This window comes from Ruditapes philippinarum, unplaced genomic scaffold (genome assembly GCF_026571515.1).
Source record: "Ruditapes philippinarum isolate M1 unplaced genomic scaffold, ASM2657151v2 ctg1323_1_1_1_1, whole genome shotgun sequence".
Classification (NCBI taxonomy): domain Eukaryota; kingdom Metazoa; phylum Mollusca; class Bivalvia; order Venerida; family Veneridae; genus Ruditapes; species Ruditapes philippinarum.
In genome coordinates, this window is record NW_026863126.1 from 18053 (window position 1) to 41823 (window position 23771).

A 23771-nucleotide genomic window follows, 5' to 3' on the forward strand; every position below is an offset into this window, starting at 1 on the left:
ATTATCCCTCATGTACAGACTCAATCAAACCGAGTGTGCAATTCTTATGTAATTTTGTTGTGAATAATGCTTCCGAAGGATCACTTTGTTTCCAGAATTTTTCTCACTGTGGTTAACATTTCTTAGAAGTTTCATTAAAATTCCTCCATGCGTGTAGGAGAAATACTCTGGACAGAATCTCTATAGCTTATCATCTTTATTGACTGTGATTATCATCTTAACTGACCTTTACCTTGCATATATAAACCTAAATCACCTGTTTCACATTAATAGTCATGATAATGACCATTTGTGGTTCATCTCGCAATAAATATCGACTAAATGGTCCGAATTAATTTTTTATTTTTTATCTGAACTTTGATCCCTATGTGTGATCTTGACCTTGTGCAGGGATCTGAGTTTTACAAGCTACACTCCGCCTGACAATGGAGAACAGTTGTGCCAAGTTATATTGAAATCCCTCTATGCATGTAGCAGTTTGTGTCCGGACACAATGACCTCTAAGATGACCTAGACCTTTGACCTACAGACCTGTTTCATGCGCACGACCTGTAGACCTTTTTCATGCGCCCATTCGCCCTTCAGGAGAAAATTCGACCCGTTTTCCAAACGGGCATATAAAAAATTAATATTTTTAGATCTACATGTACAAGACAATTTGTGTAAATTATCATAACATATGCGATTTTTAAACTTAATATTCCCCGCCGTATCCTTTGAGGTCCTTTTGAATTTTAAATACTATATTAATATTATAATATTAATGTGAATTTGCTTGACATTCAAATACTGAAAGGAAACATAACTACATGTATGTGTAAAACAAATGATCCGTAACCAAATTCAAACTATATTTTTGACGTTTCGTCTGTGTTCCAAATGTTACTGTCATCCATTGTATTTTCAAACGGTATTTATTGGAAACATTGCTTTTGCAAAAGAAAACAAAGAGAAAAAGTTCAAAACTATGTAAAGAAAAAAGTGGTTTGTAGTCAACTATTGAGCTAACTTTTTTTTACAAAGTTTAATTACAATATTCTAAATGTACTTCTTGTTGAATTTATCGGCCGAAATGTTTTTTTTTATATTTAGTAACATCGATATTAAATTAACCTTGATTTTAGGGGGTCAATAAGCAATTCCAAGTCAGGGGTTAGTATCTCGAAGCTATCGTTATATTTGCGTTTACGAACGTGCTAACGATTGACGGAGGGTTGGTTAACGAGAGACTAGCGCGGGTATCTCGAAAGCAGTAGTAAAGCAATCGTTCGTTGCTTACTCGTTAGTTATTAACGATTGCGTTGTGTTATCATTTGAATACATGTACCGCGAAAATTGTGTACAGCTCTTGTTTATATTCACCGAATCATTATTTTGCGTAGACAAAGGTGAATATAAGGTTACGATCATGCATAACCGGAACACAATCACACGACACGTGCAGGATCCGCCGGTCTGTCTTCTAGCAATATAGACTTGTTTTGCGATGAAAATCCCGATTGCCTGTGATAGTGGTAAACCTACGAAAACAGTTCCTTTAAAAAAAAGAGAACAGTCAGTTGAAAGTTCCAATGAAACAGGCGTGATTTAAATTGAGGGGCGGGGCGGGAACTTAACATAGAAACTGCAATACTAAAAATAGAGGAAAAACGACTGTATATAGAACCGCAGAGACGGAAGACTTAGCAGCAGCGGCTGCCAGTGAAGTCAGATAATTTAAACACTTTACATAGTTAAAGCCAATATTCTTGCGGAGCTTCTTCTCAATACCAGTCAAAACATCTGGGGGCAGATAACCATCCCTCATTCTTCAGGCTATAACAACATGTTGTTTTAGGGTGTAAGTATACTGTCAATATTCAAACTTGAAAATGTTGCTTTCATTGTTGCTTTCCGTTTGAGTGAAATGTGGACTATATTTTCACGAAATATAATAAACTTTTACCCTTAAGACAAACATATGTACAGCAACTCTTTCTAAAATCCCACTTGTTACACAGCTGCAAAGACGTCATGCGCCTAACAATGACGCCATGAGCAAAACAATGACTTCATAAGCATAAATATATATTAAATATGTAAAGTCGATTTTCATTGGATAATCATGACGTTTATATTATTAATTATAAAGATTTTTGACAGGTAATATTGCCCTATATAAACGACTGTTTGGAAATATAACCCGAGCCGCTAGGTGATGGTTATATTTCCAACAACCATTTAACATGTCAGGAATATTTATAACGTATTTATAAAACCGCGAACTTCCCTTTTTTGAGAAAAAAAGTGAGATCTCTTAGGAAATTGCCAGAAACAGTGTTTATAAAACTATAAAAATGTCACGATTTTCCAATGAAAAGTGACGTGACAAACGTGCAGTATTATAAAATCTTTTATAACACTGCACGTTTGTTACTGCAAGTTTTGTACGTCAATTTTAATTGGCGTTTATATAGTTTATATACACAGCTGCTGTCAATTTATCAACGAATCTCTCTTTTTTCTGCAGTATTGTAAATTCGTTATAAACAGGATATATGGCCGATATAATTTTGTTTGCAATATAACTCTCACTTGGCGGCTCGGGTTATCGTTTATATACGGCCATATAACCTGTCAAAAATCTGTATTACTAAATATATACATGGCTGCTGTTAATTACAAAGTTTTAAACAAAGGATGTTTGCTGTATTATAAATTAAAATATAACGAGTTAAGTTATAACAACTGGTGTTCGCGAGTGAAATATTTGTTACTATATAATTATTGACTAGTGAGCCATTGAATATGATGTGATATTCACCGGCAGATGACATATTGACCGAGGCGATAGCCGAGGTCAATATGACTTTCTGCCGGTGAATATCACATCAAATTTAATGGCTCACTAGTCAATAATTGTTTTATTATATGAACAGACTAAGAAATAAAAAAAATCACAAAAAGTACAACCTTATATATACATGTACACATTTTGCCTCGTTGAAGCGCTGGAAAAAAGACGCACGTGTTAGGCGTGCAACGATTTCGCGAACGCTGCGCAAACAAAAGTAATTCAAGTTTATACTCATCATTGCGGTGTAGCCTTTAAGTAAAATGGTAATCTATTGATATTTTAATCGAGAAATATGCCATAAAGAACAAAAAGCAACAATTATTTTTTAAGTAACACGCGTATTTAACAGTCTACGGTGTATGATCATTAAATATGAGTCTCAATCTATTTTTAGACTGGGAAAATCCAATTCAGCCAGTGAATATGATACTACACCCAGTAAATATGATTTTATAAAAAGTTCTGTTGACTACTATTTGGACCAATGAGATTGCAGCTATATTTAGATCATATAATAATATGAAATGATAAACAAACAACATTTCTATATATTACATCCCTTTTTGTGGTACCGATTTTTGCAGCTTTTCTTCATGATGTAATTAATACGTCACAGTTTACTTTTCGAAATATAATTCTGTAACAAGTTTGAATTTTGTTGAATTTTCAGCATGATGTTTGCATATATTTATTAATATTTTCTTGTGCAAAATTACACATAACGGAGATTATTCCTTTCGCTGTTTAAGTTATGATATGTTTTTTTTCTCATCCGCATTCAAATATAAGTCTTAAATTAAACTGTAAAGAACCATTATATATTTTTGATATGTGAGAAAATTTTTGTTTGTTTGGATTTTTACGGGTCGTCAACACATAACTGGCCATATCGTGCCGAATGCTATAATAGGCTTAAAATGTTATGTAAAACTTTGTAAATGACAATAAAAATGAGCCAATTAGATCCAAGAATACAAGTTTATCTCTTTCAAATAATCAATGATATATTTTTATGGAATTGTATTAAAGAGTTCTTTGGGTGAATTTACACAATAAAATCTATTACGGGCCTGTGAAAATTCATGAGAAAAAGAAATACAATACTATATTTATGTCGGTTCTTCATTTATTATCAATAAAATGATATAATTCTCATTTTTTATGTACTTTAAAATCGCTCCTTTCTTACTTTTGTGTCAAAATGATAGTAACGAGAGCCTTACGACACCCTCTAGGCATCCGTTAATAATTGATCATGTTAACGATTATTCGATAATTACGAGAGCGTCGAGATAGCGGTGAAAACCTTAACGAGAGGTATACGATAGTCGTTATGCTAACGATAGCTTCGAGATACTAACCCCAGATCTCTTCATATATCAAATTTGATTACAAAACTAGGTTTTGTCCGAAAACATCGTTTTTTGGGATCATGGGGATGTAAAGACAAAACTAATTGCAGGTATGTTACGTCATTATTGTATATCTATGTCAAATTTGATTTAAATCCATTAAAGGAATTCAATATTTGTCATTGGATATCATTTACCTTGCCAAAAGGGCTAGTTCTTAGTAATTGTTCGACTTTAAGTCGCACTAATACTGTAATATCCCAGGGTCACATCTCTTATTCTTACCTTGATCTGTACTGTTGTAATGTAATATCCACTTTGTTTAATTTATCTATTTACTCTCTTGTATTCAATGTTCATTCACAGTAATATTTTTTATGAGTATGATGAGAGTTTCTCATCATTCATACTTCAACATACAGAGGCTGTCATAAATGCATAATGAATGTTTGTCTATTTAGATATCGGCTGTCTGTTTATTTTCATACTGTAACTCGTTTCTTGGACAGGAACTTTAAATGTCAGTCTCGAATGTATACAGTTTTCGCGAAATATGTAAACATTTTTGTTTATCGTTCTCAGACAAGTTGGCGTTAAATTGTTGATTGTACTTGATAAAGAAATCCTAGAAATGTCTTACCACAGAGCAAAACCACTTTATTCATCATTTAATCCATTTATTTTGTCACTGTTTTTAACAGCACTGTGAGTACACCTGTCCTCTTGCAGGCGGCCATTTTGTTACTATTTTTTCTATACTGTAAACACGACGAGCGCTCGCATAGCAAAAAAATAGAGAAAAACAGAATCCCTAAAGAAGGTCCAACACAACACAATTGAAAATGTTGCAGGCTCGGTTTGATTGAGCCTGTTCATGGGCGGTATTGGAAAGTGCAAGTTACCGTCCACGCCCCCTAGCACCGGCTTAAGCAGAATTCATCATTTAACACGAACATGGTGAAATTTTGAATTTAGAAACATCCGCAGATATGTTCATACGGCGGTTATCATGGAACCTTCAATGTGACACAGTATTTTTCATTCCATGAAAAGCGGCGTATGGTCCCCAAGTAAAAGAATGCTTTTGCCTCAAACGAGAAAACAATGGGCGGAACTAAATAAAATGGAATTTTGAAAGGGGATCTGAGGTTATGAAGCCTGCATATCACAGATAAGACGTCAAAAGCAACACTGGATGCTGTTCTTTATATGATAAAGTTTAATCTCAACTTTTTATGATGTTTCAACTTATTCCTAGCAGAAAACGTAAATATAAGGTGTGTTGTATTGTTTTATGTATTCTAAACTTAATTTTTTCTTTCTTCCACAAGGAAATCTGTTGAACCCACAAAAAAAACTGTGGGATGACTTTCCCACGTAAAATACTGTGGAGCGTTCCTTCCACAAGAAATTCTGTGGGCCCCACAAGAAAGTCTGTGGTGCGTTCTTTCCACAAGCTTGTGGAATTTGTGGGGACTGTGGCATATAAATAGCCCGTCTGCCTTCAGTCGGGGTCTTCCAACTTCGAAATTTTCATGTACACCGTATTTTGATCGTTCACTGAAATTTGATAGCTTAAAATACTTGACTGAATTTTAAAAGGTGTGCATTATTTTTTTTAACGTAAAATAAGTAAATTTCTTCTTTGAATTAAAGGAAATATAAATTTTTCTCTTTATTACATCTGCATATACTTAATATTTTTTGCATTTTTATTTTATCTTGGGAATTGACAGATACGCGTCATTTTAGTGGTTACGCCGCGGCTGTCCACCGTGTTTTATGACCTATTTCTATTCTTAGAATATTTTTATTTAACGAAATTTTTCTTTCTTCTTGTTTTTCGTACATGTTCATAAATTGTGAAATAATATTTATCTTGCAATAAATTTGTTGATTCTAGAAATATTGTTTTCCTTTTGCTTAGTTAAGGTGTTTCCCAAGATTGTTTTATTAAAATAATAATTAAATAGTTGGAAGTCCAAACGTCAAGAAGCGACCAACCGAGCAAGCATTTAAGTCGGCCCTAGTATTTACAGTCACGGTGAGCAGCTGAAACTGTGATCAGCCTACGCCAGAAAAGTCAACTCCCAGCTCACATTGATAGGTTGATATTGAAACAGATCCTGACAGCTCATTTAAAAAGAGATCCTACTTGATCACTGCTAAGGCTAACACGACCAAGCGCAAGGGCGTAACAAAACTGCATTGATCTTTTGGCAACTTGCAGCTTAACTGCTGAGAGTAAGACATTTGGAGCCCTTCGTGCATCATTTTAGGAAGAAGTAGTTCTGAGACTTTCAGCATCATAATTTCCGGTTTTTAGTTTCAATATTTTATGTATTTACCACTGGTAAAATATGGCAACGCATTATATGTTTTTAATAATTATCACAACAACAAAATTAAATTTGTGGATTATGTTTGCACTATGATAGTTTGCTTCAATTCTTAGTTAAAGAAGACAGGAAATACCGATTATGAGATAAAGTAATGTATTGTAGGATGGATATCTTGGACGGATGGACGAACGGGCAGGTTGTCGGACGGACGGGCGGTCATTTCAAGGCCTCGTTCAGATTTTTAAGTATATGCAGCTAGCTTGAAGATATATCTTCTGACAGCAATATGTAGAGCAATATTTCAATGAGTGAGGAAATAATAAACCTTTACTTAACACTGATATGGTCTTGAATTAACTTATCAGTCTTAACAAAATCTTTCATCATTTTTAAAATGAGATAAGAAATAATTACTGACTATAAAACGAACAGTGCCGGCTTTTCTTGCATATCAGACTGGCGTTTCCGTTAGTTTTACCCATGCCCGAAATTTCATCTGGCATGGGGGGTTCCAGATGAGTCGCGTGCTGTACACTGGCACGATAAAGATGACGTCATTTTACCGTTATGAATATGATTTTGTAATTCATACGCTGCTGAATGAAAGTAGTTACGGTTGCAATGATATAAATTTTCATTGAAAATAAAAGATAAATAATTTAAAATATAATGGAATATGGTAGAATATGCAAGAAAATATATCTGACATATGTTTGCGGTTCGGATCGGAATATCCGTCCCTCGGTCACCCGCCCATGGGCGGTAACTCGGCAAGCCTCGTTACCGCCCAATGGGCGGGTCACCTCGGGACGGATATTCCGATCCGAACCGCTAAATATGACAGATATTATTAATCTAGATTACGTAGAATTATAGCAGGATTTAATTGAAATTTTTCCATAAAAACACTCCGTTGTAAATAAAATTGACATGACTAAATGAAGTACTCGTGAAATATATCGATCATGGAAGTATAACAACTAATTTACCCTGTATTAAAAATGTATCCTGTCTGCTGCTGACATGGTTATGACAGTTTGTTGTTTTGAAAAAGTTGCTAAAATACGAACTTTGAAACATTGAAATTCATCACTTTGTCAAAAGTTTAACAAGGATAGACCAGGTAGTGTAAATTAGGAACATTTAATTAAAAACATGTAACAACAACATGAATTATAAAACAGAAACTTACGATCTACACCTTGACAGTTGTCTACATAACCGTTTGGACATTCACATTTATATTTGTTTGTTTCATCGACACAGGCACCAACCCCACATGGCTGTGATAAACATTCATCCACATCTGTAAAATAGTAAACTTTACTATGACACAATGGATCAATTAAGATATGACATATTTTAATTTCAATATGACGTCGGCGGTCGGAATAAGAAATATTGTGATCGGCGGAGTGGATTCAGATTTATCAAAACGTACACATTTACGTACATTTCAAAAATATCTACCGTTGCTGTCACTAGTTTCTAATTGCTAACATTATTATTTGTTTAGTATTTAACACTTGAAACAATTGAGTTTTTAGTAAGTGCAGTATAATATGATGGCCAGTTGTGCTCATTTCAAACAAGCGAGAAATTTTGACGTTTTATCATAAAATGTCGCGTGCAACTTAAAAACCCGCGAAATTTCCTGTCGAAATCGCACACAATTTCGCAAGTAATGTATAAACCTGTATATGAACAAAAGACATTCGGCCGGTAGCGTCCATTGTTTTGACTCATTTTGACAATATTTTATCCCCTTGTATGTCTATAAAAATTTGAAGAACAGAAAGAAATCCGCGACATCTTTTGCAAGTGTTGTAGAAAGTTTAGAGTCATGGGGAATGATAATAAGCGTCGACTTTTGCTCCTTAACAACGGTGTCATAAAATATCACGCAGGTAATAGCATTTTCAGCTGCGGTTTTGCGCAGACGGAATGATTTAACCGGGATGAATTACGCTAAGCACTCGGATTTTCATTAAAAAATCGCGGACTTTTAAAAAAGAGGCAGTCATTTATTAAAAGAGAGTTCTCCCAAAATGAAACGTCGATGCTAAATTCTCAAACTCGACTTTAAACCAAGGTATGCGTCAAAACAAAACATGATAATGGCCGCAACCTGCTACCTTAAGTCGGCATGTTTGCGTGACTTGTCTACTATGAAGACAGAAGATGTCTGCGGATTTAAAATGGAGACTTTCTGCCATCATATTATAACATGAAAATGTTACACAAAGCTTCTAAGATCGTATCTTTATACAATTACCTCAGTTAGTCTAAAGCATAAACGGACATATAAATTAGAATCAATAAAGACATGCGTGCTAACTGGTCCTTTTTATGCCACGAAACACACAATTTGAAATGTTTACGGTTTGTTTAAAGTAAAAGCAGTTTGTCAATATCTTGTGCTGAGATACAGTAAATATGACAATCAGTCATGAGGACAAGGCGAAGTGTAATGGACAATGAAAAAATATAAAGAGAGCTGTTCTAGTAGAAAACTGTTCTTTGAAAAAATGAGAATTTGTAAAAGTCTGTTACGGCTAGGATTAACAAAAAGAACAGCATGTGGTCATGCCGGATGGTTCTCCATGATAACACGAGATTATATTCGGTGATGATGGTGACAATGTCTTTAGTGATTTTATACATTCAACATGGAGATGTCAATACGACAAAAATTTAGTCGGCGTCATTTAAGAGTCTACCATCTCCGTAACACTGGACGTGCGTCCACCAATTGCGAAGACTTTCTAGGGATTGAAACTGATTACGTGAAAAACATTCAGATGCACAGTAGTTGACCAAGGGTCTCATATGATAAAAACTTCATAGGTTTTGATCGTTATCTTTTTGTTAGCCTTGAATGGCTATTACACAAACTGTACAGAAATAAGTGAAGAATATGATTAAACATGCAAAGGAGAAGTTTTTTTTAATAACTTACAATTTTCCATATCTGATCTTAATTGTAATAACGCCAGGCAATATTGGAAAACCGTAAAGAAGTTTATCAAAGAAAACAAAGGTAGTGTGAATATTCCTCCATTTCTATATAGAAAATTCGCCAATTACAATTTACTTTTTTACCGATCTAGAAAAAGCAAATTGTCTAAACGATTATTTTGTTTCAGTCACAACTGTAGACGACGCTCATTCGTCCCAACCAGATTTTGTTGCTTAAAGTAATGTTACCTTTTCAAGTTAACAAATAAGCATTCAGGAAAAAGGCGATGTCTTAATAATACTTATTACAAATAAAGCAAGTAAACCAGATGAAATTAGTCATAGAATGCTATATGAAACAATATATTCTGTCTGTGCTCTACTATGCATTTTATTGAACAGATCCCGATTATTAGTCGAAAATATTTACCCTAATTCATGGAAATCAGCAGTATAAAAAGGGCAATAAAACATGCCTATGAATTATATACAATTATATATTTCGCTTATATGTTGTGTAGGTAAAGTATTTGAGCGAATTGTTTTTAGCACGTTTATAATCACTTACATCTTCATAATATTATAGATCATCATCAGTCTGGGTTTTACCGGGTCACTCCATCGTCTTTCAACTTGATAGTTATCATCAAAATACTCAGGCCTTTGACAAAAAAAACCCCAAACAATCTACATGTTTGATATTTTGTGATATTTCGAAAGCGTTTTATAAGGTATGACGCAAAGGCCTTATCTTTAAATTGCGGCAATACGGTATTGATGGCGATATAAATATATTAAATTGATTGAGTAACTATCTTTTAAATCGACACCAAAACGTTTTCGTTAAAATGAGTAAATAACTACTGCGGGCGTTCCCCATGGATCAGTCCTGGGTCCGTTGCTATTTCTAATCTACTCTAATGATATTGCGGATAATCTATTAAGCATAACCCGCTTCTTTGTAGATGATAGTTTGTTGTCGATTTCCTCTAGTAAAATGAGTTTTATAGAAAACACATTAAATACCGATCTACACACTCTTAAAAAATGGTCTCATAAGTGGCTAATTCAATTTATTCCAGATAAAACAAAAAGTAATGTTTTATTTCCTTAAATGATGAACAACGTTGTTCTCAATTCTTTGAAAATAAAAAACGTACTTATGCAAAAAGGCATAAACATCTTGGACTTACATTAAGTGAAATTGCGCGAACACATTAATAAAATTATGATATCAGCTTCTAAAGTTCTAAGCTCAATGCAATCGTTGAAATTCAAACTTAAACGAAATACATTAATTTAAATTTATTTATCATATATGCGACCAATCCTCGAATATGCCTCCACTGTTTTGGATGGCTTTAATGAAAATGATAAACATTCTCTTGAAAAACTGCAAAACGAAGCAGCGTTGTTGTCACAGGCCTTACTAGATCGGTATCTATAGAACGTCTGCTCAGAAAAATTGGCTTGGTATCTTTGTCGGATAGGATAATTATGCAAAAATTAATAATAGTGTACAAAGCCCATCAGAACAATGTTCCTAGCTGCTTACTTAATCTCTTCCCAAATAGTGCCGCTAATGCTACGCCATACTATCTCCGAAATGATAATAGATAAGTGAAAACACAAATATTCACAAAATCGTTCATTCCTTCATCCATTGAGTTTTGGAACAATTTGGATGATCATATCAGACATGCGGCTTCTCTTAATACATTTAAATCTCGTCTCAAAGAAATGTTTAAACCACATGCCGTTCCTAAATATTTCCTAAACGGAGATCGAAGTTTATATTTTTACCATGCACGTACTAGAAACGAATGTAGTAAATTTAATGCGGATCTTGAAAAAATAAACACGAGATCACTCATTCTGCAGGTACTGTATTGAAGATGCGGAACACTACTTTTTTAAATGTCCCAAATAAAACGGGAAAAAAGTGCAGTTATTCCGTTCAACTTGAGTTTCTATCCTTTGAGCGTTATGACCCTTTTGTTTGGAAAAGAGCCTCTTTCTGATGAGAATAGTTCATTTATTTTTGACAAAGTACAAACATGTGTAGATTTGAAAGGAAATAGCTATTAGCTATCTTAACATTTTTATATTATATATATAAATACTACTTGCCACGTTCAATTTATATCCCTATATACTGAACTCTATTCCCCTTTTTATTTTCTTTTTTATTTATTCTTTTCTTAATCTTTCTCTTTGTTCATATTACCACCACTGCTGTACTATCATTCAATTTGGTTTATAACTGTCTTATTATTATAAGATAATTCCATATATCAGGGAAGAACCGTTTGCTAATGTTGAAAGCACTCGTGGTGTGGTTCAACCCATTTGCTACTTTTGTGTTTATATTATGATAATCAAATGTTATAAATGTGTCAGAATGTAATAAATTTGTAAGAAAAGATCAAAAGAATATGTTTAAATACAAAATATTGACCTTTGGTTGGCCTGTTTGCGCGCTATTCCGAAGAGTTATCAACTACAAATTATTTCTAAATGCTGCAGAAAAAACATAGAATCAACGAATATATTTGTCACAAAGAACTGCGAAGATTCATGATAATTTCTAAGGAATTTATCCGTATAATGGTTTTATGGGAAGCAAATGAAATGTGTTTCTGGTCAAACGCAACATAATGATGAAAAATATAAATATTACCTGTGAAAGAAACACCTGTAATCTTTCTATACATTTACAGGGATTCACTCAACATAATGATCGATATGTAACAATGGACTGATTTCAAATTTAACTTAATAAAAATTGTTAAACTTTGTTATTTTCATTTAATCGGAGGCATGAAGAAATATTTTAATACGAATGGCTAGTCATTAGTATGTGCAGAATATATCGTGAAAGAAAAGATATATTAGAAATAATAAACTATAAATTACAACAAAAAGTTCCTCGGTGGAGCAGTAAATGTCACTGCATATTATTTTTGCTCTGTAATCTCACGAGAGACAATCCAGACGAGAAATGAACATGACCAACGATAACAATCACATACTCACACACATGTTTTTGAAGCCATCATGTATAATTCATATAAGGGCTTGCTTACGTTTTAAAATTTGACACAATAAAATCCTGCACTACCTTCATCACAATTCTGTCCTCCCCATCCAGATCTACATTCGCAATGGTAGCTTTCACCAGAATCTACACAGCAACCATTGACACAAGGGTTTGAGTCACACTGACTAGTTTCTGGAAAATTTACTTGGCAAATTGATAAATATGGATAAAATTGAATTGGACATATATATTTGTTGTGCATTTCGTTAACTGATTTAACAAATGACGTAATAACAAAATTAGAATCTCTTTTAAATACATACAGTTAATAATTCTAAGATCATGAAATATATAAAACAGAGAAAACATGATGGTAAGAATCAATTTTAATAATGTACCGTTTTTACATTCACAATGATCACCAAAATAACCTTCTTCACAGTTATCACAAACAACTTCATTTTTATCCCATGTACATTGATGAAAGAGCGCACATTTACCTGCATAATATAAAGCATTATTTTCGAAGTCGAAGGTACGATAATGAAAAGCCGAAACTACGATGGTGAAAGGCGCAGGTACGATGATGAAAGTCCGAAATAGCAATGATGAAAGGCAAATTTACTAAACCTAGCAAATAAAAACTCGATGTAATGTCTTGTTTTTGACCTTCTATCATCGTGGTTCTTTGTTTCGTCATTTCGACTTTTCATCATCGTACTTATGACTTTTCATTATCATGTGTTAGACTTTTCACAATCGTGGTTTTGTTATTTCGACTTTTCATCGCTGTACCTTCGATAGTACACCATCATGGTTTCGGCTTTTTACCATCGTACTTTCAACTTTTCATCATTTCGGCGTCGATTTTATATCATTGTTGTTTCGCCTCCCGGTCTAGCATGTGCACATAAATCATGATGATATTTGACGATATAAGAATTTTTTAACAGTGCTACAATTATTTGGATGTTATTTGGATCATGATGTTAGCATAATGTTAGTATTTTGAGTTGTAATCCTGAGCGCATGCTCAACGGAAGGTAAAAAAATAACGATGTCATATCTATCTATTGTATTTTGGATATACCAAAATAAGTAGAAAACAAAACATTTCGTATATCATAATATACTAAAATTTCAAACATATTTATATGATTTTATTTTGAAGTCTAACTTTGTCCACAGGTACCATCATGGCCAACACAAAACGGGATATTATTTTCAGGGGAGGGGGTGGGTCGTTATTCTTTGCGACAATAATGTTATGCGGGATTATTCAACTATGTTACATGGGCCATATGTCTGATTTAATAAGAACACATTTCTATATAGATAATCTGATTTGCATATAACAAATAAAACAATGTACCAGGGCTGTTCGAAAAGAATTGCTTATTGTCCTCTGTCTCGTGATCCATGTAGACACGATAAAAACCAATACATACCTGTATAGGGTAATTCAATACCTACACAACGGTGTAAAAATGTACATGTTAGAGTAAGTGTAAGACATACAATTTGCCTTTTAAATACACACAGTCACTGACCACAACTGGCGGGTAGAAGCGTCGACAAACATGATGAAATACGGGCTTACATCAAAGTTCGATCAAAACTGGGTTGCTCTTTGAAGCAGTTGATGACTGAACTCTCGACTGCTTATGAACCTTCTTGTGTATCTTATGACACAGTTACGCGATGAAAAAAAAAATGAGTTTGGTGTAGAGTGCATAAAAATGCACCAAAATCAGGAAGGCCAAAATCTGCATCGAAATCGTTTCCAAAATAAAGGATATCATTGAAGGAGATGCCAGATTTGCAGTTCGTGATATTGTACGAAAGATAGGCATATCACTATCAACGGTTCACTTTATTTTGAAGAAGCATTTGAAAGTCAGAAAGATTTCTGCTAGATGGGTGCCACAACTGTTGACCGATGAGCAAAACAGGCAACGGGTGAAGGTGTTCAAATGTTTCCAAAATATGCCAAACACAGTTTTCCAATGTCGTCCCAGGTAATGAAACTTGGGTCTATTATTTTGAGCCCATCAGAAAAGTAAGCAACAAAATCTGGGCCACTAAACACAACAAACGCCCTGTTATTGCCAAACGGTCTTTGAGTTCAAAAAAGGTTTTGTATGCAATTTTCTTCTCAAGTGAAGGAGTCGCAATAAAAGTGCCGGTGAAAAAAAGCTAAAGTATTGCTGGGAAGTACTACAAAGACGTATTACTTAAGAAACTGAAAAAAGTATTATAAGAAACGACGGCCTGTCACTGGTTTTAAGCATATCCGTTTTTTACATGACAAGGCCCCCGCTCATACCTCCGCAATATTTTCGGCGTTTTTGAAAAAAAAAGTAAATGTTTTGCCTTCCCACGTATTCTCCAAACCTTGCCCCATGTGATTTCTTTTTGTTTCCGAAATTGAAATCCTACCTTGCTGGGCTGAAAAACAAGTCCCGACAGGCACTTGGATCTGCCATTCATCTGTACCTTATTATTGTGCCCAAATCAGCTTACCGTGAAGCCTTCAAGAAGTGGATACATCGGCTGAAACTTTGCATTTCTAGCCACGGGGAATACTTCGAGGGCATGGAGCTAACTTGAAATTTGAAGTCTCCAGATACAAATAAGCAATACATTTCGAACACCCCTGGTATTTCCATCAATAATTCTTTTCAACCTTCGCGATCGTCCGCTGCCTTAAAAAAATAACACGTTGATTATTTATAAATCTAAATCATTTTCACAAAATTAACTTACATCTCATGCAGATTTTTTTCCCATTTTTGTCAATGCAGGCATGTTCTTTTAATCCAAAGGATTCACACTGAAAATTATATTTATATTTTGGTGAAAATTGGTTATTAAAGATACAAATGAGTTTTTCTTTCTTTAGAAATACATGTAATGTCTTATCTAGTGTTTAAAATAAGGTTTTAAAGCATGTTGTATGCTTATCACCTGAAGACAGAAGTACTCAATATAAAATTTTATGTCAATAAAAAAGAGAAAATGTAAACTAAGAAATATTTTGAATTCCATACGAGTACTTAATAAATATACCTGAATTAATTGCTAATAAGTAACAGAAGCTAAAAGTTAGAGTAGTAAGGGAAATCTCACATGATCTGTCATGGCTGTTTTATGTTGAAAATATTTACAGGGTATTTGTTTCTTTTGAAAAATATAAAAACTGTAATGTTGTCTGGAAATGAAAATATGGATTTTTTTGCCATAAAATCAACTGCAATAGATAATTTTACGCAAATCATACAATTTAATTCGCTCAAAAATTTTCATCATTTTAGATACTCTCCTATTCCGTTGTCACCAGCTTGATGCCGTATGAAACAAAATTAAGTTACTGAGTTTCAGCTAACATTATATGTCATTTATAAAATTCTTAATATATCTTAATTTAGAATCAAAAGCTCCTGAAATTTAAATAACGTAAAACACTTAAGTTGAAGTCAACCACGACTAAGGTCGGTATGGAGTACCAGTATATTTTTAAGAAAAGGTTTTTAAGCTTTAAGGATGACTTCAATATTCGTATTTGTTTGTAACTAAATTTCATTTTAATAAGCCCGTAAAGCCACATTATCCTTTCCTTACTTAAATGTACTTTTCTAGAGCGGCTTTCACAATTAAATTATTACCAGTCACGCCCGTCTCCAGAAATCTCACTTTCATTCTCTGCCATGATTCATAAATGATGTCAGTCTTATTCAAATTTTAAGCGTAATTTCTTAAGTACGCCTCTTTTTATGAAAACGCTTTTATGCAAAAAAAAAAAAAAAAAGAAAGTCGGATGTAGGTTAAAATTTACGCATATTTTAACCATAAGTACGTTAGTTTAACGGGTCGCAGGTGCCTATCCGTGATTATTTGAGCTGGGTAGAACAACCGACGTTTCATAAACTAAGTGGATAGCTTCCTCATATGAAAGAACCCAAATTCTCTGTTGCGATTCGAACCCTGAGCGGTGAGGGAAAATCGCCTTTACCATTTGGACACGGACACCCCCTGAAGTAAGATATGGTTAGGGTAACCACAGAATAACATTTCATTCTTTTTTCTCTGAAAATATTGAGCTTCATCTAACAACTTTATTTTTCAAATAAAAATAAAATCAACCAGTTATAATGCTTAATTTTTAAATATGCAATTTGACAATGATATTTAATGTCTTATTGAATGGTTTAAGGAGAGAGAGAAAGTCTGACAGACATATATAGAGACAGGCGTCGTTTTCATGAAACAAATAGAGAGAGGCGTCGTTTTCGTTGAACAGATAGAGAGAGGCGTCGTTTTCATTGAACAGATAGAAAGAGGCGTCGTTTTCATTGAACAGATAGAGAGAGGCGTCGTTTTAATTGAACAGATAGAGAGTCGTCGTTTTCATTGAACAGATAGAGGCGTCGTTTTCATTGAACAGATAGAGAGAGAGAGAGACGTCGTTTTCATTGAACGTGTAATTCTGATAGTACTTACATCACTATGTGTCGTACATTCATATACTTTTGGTTTCGGGCAGCCGACTTCCTCTGCATTAGACATGCTCGCAAGTGAGAAACATATCTGAAATAAAACAAAAAGCTAAACTGCCTATACCTATTGCTTAATCCATACATTATTTTTTTTTTATAAAATAAGCTTAAATGTTAACGGTATGTAGATTCAGTAGATTTTATAAACACATTTACTGAATGAAAAAAGAAACTTCGCCTGTGTTTAAGTTGAGATATAGTTTTATTTCTAAAAAATCAAAATGTCAGATGAGCTACATATAATTTGGCGAATGAATAAAGATATGTGTCTGATAAAATAGATTTTAAATCGATTTTAACTCCTTTTGCAGGAGAATCCAACTGACTGCGATTTTCACTTGCATGCATGGACCAGTAGATTCTTGTATACTTTATGAAGTTTTTTCCTTTTAGGCAACGTTTTCAAGCAACAACACGTACAGAAGATCGACCACGTATTGGACGTCTGCGCGTCACGACCAAGACCGCTATATTCTGAACAGCAACCTGCACAATCGCTTCCAAACTGCCACAGCTATTGCTGCTTACACCCCTAGTACACATATCAATCGTATATCTGGCCAAACTGTTCAATTGCGCGAGAGTGGGCTACTTCGACGTTCGCCATACGTTGGTTGAGGCGACGTCGCCGCGTAAATCGTGTTATTTGGACACGTACATACCAACGCTGGCGTAGACAACAATGGACTCTGGCGAGTCGAGGTTTTCCAGTCATCGAGCTGATGCCAGGGATCGAGTTTACCGTAGGAGAAGAAAAAACGTTATGCCGACTGCTGCTTACTTGAACGAGATCGTTGTCTAAGGGGTGGGGGTTCAGTCTTGGTCCAGACAGGCATTGTACATGGCTTTCGCACTAATCGCGGCTTTATCAAAGGGAACTTGAATGCCCAATACTACCAAGATAAAATTCTTCTGAGGCAATTTTCCCACTGTTTCAAATAATGCCAATATCATTCTTTTAAACATGACAACATTCCACAAGCCAAACTCAAACTCTATTTGCCAACGATGCCAGGCAGTCCTTCATACTGAAGGTGATCATACCCGATATTAAATTATGATTTTTACGTCCCTTCTGCATTTTAAGTATCATGTCACATCTTTTGAATAAACTCCTCAGCAATAATTGTTTCCACAATAATAAGTCGCAATAAAATAGTCCTTCAATATATACTCTCAATTAAATGTAAAATCAACAGTTTAGTTGGTATAAACATTTACAATGTCCATCGCCAGTACACAACTATATGGCGGATAAAATATGCAGTTAAAATAAAATAATGTTGTAACAGAGTATCAACATTCTAATTCATGTACATTTATATAAAAATCCTACCTTAACTACAAGTTCGATTACTTCATATTACCGTGGCAATATATAGCAAGTATAACAAGATTTTTCAATATGAACTCATCATATGGTATTTGTATATCTCTATTAACGTAAGCTTTATACGCATATTTTGGGATTATCAAAGTATTGATTATTTAATATATAAAGAGTAGGATAATCTTGTTTTGAATTTGTATGGCGTAATGCGGCAGGCAAAAATGTTGGGAAAAATGTTAAATTCATCGGTAAAGATCTTTTATCAATGGACGACCATATTCTTCAGCGATCCATGAGCTTAGGGGGTCAAGAGCTATCCCTTAGCATAGGAGCATGGACTATCAACGGATTAAGACAGAAGTTAGGTGATCAGGACTTGAATGACTAAATAAAATGTTTTGACATTATTTTTCAAATGAGACGTGGATTTCTAGTGAAAATATAACAACTCTTAACATTGATAGTTTTGAAAGTAATCATTTATATGGAGTTAAATCGAAACACAAAAAACTGGGTATTTCTCTATATTATGAAACATATCTTAAAGATAAAATAATTATAATTGAAAGAACATAAATGGACTATTTTGGATAAAATTAGATAAAACTCCTTCTTTCACACGACACTGATATTTGTCTATGCCATACTTACATCAAGCAATAATTCGTTTGTGTTAGAAAATAATGCATTTGACTTTTTTGCTTGTTTAGAATCAAATATTGTTCATCATGAAAACTTAGGCCATGTTCTCAATACTGGTGTCATGAATAGTAGAACCTCTGATGATTACGATTTTATTGTTTTTGATAAATACTTAGATGACTATCAACTATTGATTTATAAATTTGATAGTTTCTCACACAGATGTAGTAAAGATAAGGTCATTGATTTTTATGGGAGAAATCTGTTACCATTATGTATATCGACCGTTTTTTTAATTGCAAATGGCCGATTAGAAAATGATTCTTTAGGAGATACTACTTCTTGTAATGTTAGGGGTGCCAGTGTTTAAGATCATCTTTAAATTCAATATGATACTTTCAAATATTTAGATATTTTTTCTATAAATGATTTCAATGAATTCTCTGATCATGCGTGTATGTCTTTTGAATTCAAGTCTAAATTTAGTGTAACATTAGAGTTTGACAATACAAAATCAGAAAACACTCATAATAATATAACAACAATAGTTTTTGACACAATTAAGTTAAACGGTTTTAACTGCATGTCAAGAAATGAATATGAGTCAATTAATAAATTGATAACACAAGTTTATTCTGGTGACGTCAATGAATCTGCGAAACAATTCACAAATTTACTTCATTCAGCAGCTGAAACTGTATTCGGTAAGATGACAAAATTAAATACGAAAATCAGTTATGGTTTGATAGCAAATATAAACAAGAAACGATTAAATTTAAATCTCTTTAGAACTTGTATAATAGGAATGAAACAGATGAAAATAAACAAAGTTTTTTTAAAGACAGGTTTTAAAAAAATGTTTAAAAAGAAAGGTAAGTTTAAATATAAATTAAAAGAGGGTGATCGTTTAAACAAATTAGCCTCCTCAAACCTACTAAGTTTTGGAAAATTCTTAAATCTTAGTACAAAAAAGAAACTAACATAGCAGACTCACTCACAATTGATGACCTCTAAAATCATTTTAAATCATTTAAAAAAACATGTACGATCAAAATGAAAATTACTCCAATGATGTTTTTAACATACCCGACGAAAATATCACTTCCCATGACGAAATGCTCAATAGAAAGAAATACGAATATATGTTATGTCACAAAATAACAATAAAAGTCCCGGTATCACGGATTTATATTACATGCATTTTGTGGTGGACTCTCATTTAGAAAAGACTACACACATTACGTAAAATCATGATAATCGTTGTTAAAATAATTTTTACATATATATTTTATCAATAATAAAGCAACAAAATGTACGAAATGTATTTAGCTAATACGAGAAACTGGGTAAAAATGTAAATAATTTTGCTACTTATATCGGAAGTATTTTTAACCTCTCAGTACTTTGTAAAATAAGTTTGATGTATTTAAGAGATTGTTTGGCAAGACAGTCAAATCGGATAAAATCATGCGAACTGAATTTTTAAAAAAAATTTATTAACAGGCATTGTCACATGTTGTGATATTTTTTCTGAATAATAAAAAACTTCCATTTCATATGATGTATAAATCTCTTTAGTTTATTATGTGAACTATTTGAAGAAGAATAAAGTAGAGATTTTCCTCAATAATAAATATATATTTCCACATTTTTGACAACAATTAATTCAATTATTTTCTAGACCGACGTGGTTGCAAAGAGATTTTCTGCCCTACCCAAGATAAAGTTCTAGATACGGTTGATTTTTTTTTCACAATGCTCAACGTACCGCGTTGTAAAATGTATATTTATAATAAAATAATTGTCTATCTTGTGTTAATTAATTTAACCTGAAAAAAGACGTTACTTTATGGTAACGCATGTTTCGATCTTAGGCGCCATTGACAAAAAAGAACTGAAATGAAATTAAGAAAATAATGATTTTATTGATAAACAGCTTATTTTTTTGTTTATAAGCATGCTTATTCTTCGCTTACATAATTTTTAAATTGTTACGATTAATGAACATGTATTTGGCGACACTGGATATCCTTTATATTAGAAGGGGTGAGGTTTTTACAGAAAAATATTATTTTTGCTATTTACCAAAGAGCACATGTCTGTACAAATTAATCAATGTTCAAGTTTTAAAGAAAAAATGGCAAGTGTTAAAATGAAGTAACAAATTTTAAAAATGTCTTAACTATTTTGTTCTCATTCAGTAAGTATTCCAGAATTCCCCAAAATCATTAAGTATTTTATAGATCATTTAAGAAAAAAAACCACAGGTGGAACGACTCTTGACGGGCTCCATAGTTTAATTTTAAACAAGGTAAATGTTCTGCACTTTGACGACATATAAGCACTATTTAATAAGTTTTCTTTTTCATGATTTCGATAAAACAATTAACATTATGTTTCAAACATATTTTTAATGAGTTTGGTATACTTGAAGAATATCTTTTGAATTTATATTTATCATTATTATTTTAATCACTATCAAAAAGTAACACGTCTAAGTAGGTTAATGACTTTCGTTCAATCAAAGCTATTTTTGTACTGGTAATGGCCGTGCATTAACAAACGCATTCTAACCTAGCGCATACACGGTTCGATTGTGATTATTCGGCAAGGTATTCTGACGATAATCTCTTACAAAAAAGATTCGATGTACAAAAAGACCTCATTTAAAAGTTAATCTTAGTAAATGCAAAACATTTATTTGAAGAACACGAGAAAAAATATCATAAAATATACGTCACACGTATAAAATAGAGAAAAGCAGAATCCCTTAAGAAAGTCCAACACGGCAAAATAAAAAATGTTGCAGGCTCGGTTTGATTGAGCCTGTTCATTGACGGTACTGGAAATTGCAAGTTACCGTCCACGCCCTCTAGCACCGGCTTAAGCAGAATACGAAAATGGTGAAATTTTGAATTTAGAAACATCCGCAGATATGTTCATACAGCGTTCCATGACAAGCGGTGTATGCTCACCCAAGTACACGGTTTTATAGAAATTATGTTGTCAAATATAACAAATATAAACTTAAACAAATAAATTGTTTGTGCATCAAACAATAATAAATACTATTTGTTTATTATTTGTGTTCAAAATACAATATTAGCTTAAATAATCATTCTGTATATTTTACTGTCAATACAGATATTATTGACATAAATTATATATGACTATGAAAAAATATATATATCAGAACAATAAACCTTGTCTTGAACTTTTTCATGAAGATTTGAAAAGATTGAAAAGTCGTTTTTGATACATAATCAAATTTTGATAAATATTCACACTACAAATTTTAAACATTAATACATGTAGCTTCAGAAAAAAGCAGAACAATATAAATTCTTTCTAGATAATTCTCAAAGAAAACAAATATTTAAGAATTTGATCAAAATTGAAAACATACCAGAATAAAAACCAACAGATGTTCCATACTTCTCAAACTATTGATATTATCGTCTGCTGTATCAGAGTGATGGGACGTGACTGCTGTAAACCGACCGTATTTATACTAATTTATGAACGTGAATCTATATTAAAACTGCGCACGCAAGTATACATTAACGGATAAAAAATATATCGCTCTGAAAATGTACGTCATCAAAAAACAAATGTGCGAATGTTTCATACCTTTTTTCATCGGGAACAAATAGGTTTAATTGTCGATGTATTTACTATTAAAAACTATTTCTTTCACAACAAAAGCAACAATTATGTCAGATTTGCGTCCTCTTCTGTTACTTTCCTTTTAAAATCATAACATATTCGTAATGAAAATACAACAAGAGCATACTCACCGTGTATATCAAGTAACGCTGGAATGTGCAAATAATGCAGAAATTGTGCAAAAGTAATGCAGAATATGTGACCAAAACGAGCACCATGGAACTAAAATGAACGTAGACATGAATCAGTGCATACGGCTGTTTAGGCATTATATTTTAAACGCCATAAATATCCATGAATGTGTTTATTTTCAAGATCATTTTTGAAAATGACGACCTGACTAGAGTATAAATGGCGACTTTTGTGTTTCGTCGATATAAAAAATGTATTTAAATATATTAACGCACATATTTCACAATGATTAGTTGAAATGTAACTATTAAGACATTTTTACGAGGTAACGCCGGATTCGTGAATGATACACCGAAACAACTATGGTTACCTAACAATTAACAACAGAATCTTATTTTACCTGCTTCATTGTAGTGTTATACGACAATTATAGTTAGAAAAATGTTAAAGTATACAGAATATAAAGTTTTAAATGCGTTAATGTACTTATTAATTTTGACGAAACACAAAAATCGTCTTCTAAATGGTAGTCAGATTGTCATTTTCACAAATGATGTTAAAAAGTAAACATATTCTTAGAAAAATTTGTAATGTTGTAATGTAATGTCCTAGCAGCCGTATGCGGTTATTCATTTATTTTAACTTGACTTAGGATAAAACGTTGGGCTGATTTACTTACCATGTTTCTCGTAGTGACCATAGCTTTGCACAGGTTCGGCGTTACTTTTGTTTCATTTGTACATTTCAACGTTACTGGATATACACGTGATATTATGCGTTTTGAAGAAATTTTGAATTGTTGTAATATGATCATTGTTTTCATATGTATTAGTCAGAGATATGTTTTCAACAATCATTCTATGAATGTATCAAAGTTTGCAGGCAATTTTTATGAACTTACAGACTTGAATCAAAAG

At 33.0% G+C, this 23771-nt stretch overlaps 1 protein-coding gene across 1 annotated transcript in view; it reads right to left on the reverse strand.

Annotated features, from left to right (window-relative positions):
• Nucleotides 1-22504, reverse strand: part of LOC132721208 (protein jagged-1a-like) — a 37284-nt gene extending 14780 nt beyond the window's left edge. The window contains exons 1-6 of the mRNA XM_060705472.1: nucleotides 22463-22504; nucleotides 17029-17115; nucleotides 15295-15361; nucleotides 12927-13028; nucleotides 12610-12720; nucleotides 7723-7836 (exon numbers count right to left, since the gene is read on the reverse strand). Coding sequence (XP_060561455.1) covers nucleotides 7723-7836; nucleotides 12610-12720; nucleotides 12927-13028; nucleotides 15295-15361; nucleotides 17029-17115; nucleotides 22463-22489 — 508 coding nt within the window. The 5' untranslated portion in view covers nucleotides 22490-22504. The remainder of the gene's footprint in view (nucleotides 1-7722; nucleotides 7837-12609; nucleotides 12721-12926; nucleotides 13029-15294; nucleotides 15362-17028; nucleotides 17116-22462) is intronic.
• Nucleotides 22505-23771: the final 1267 nt, after the last annotated feature.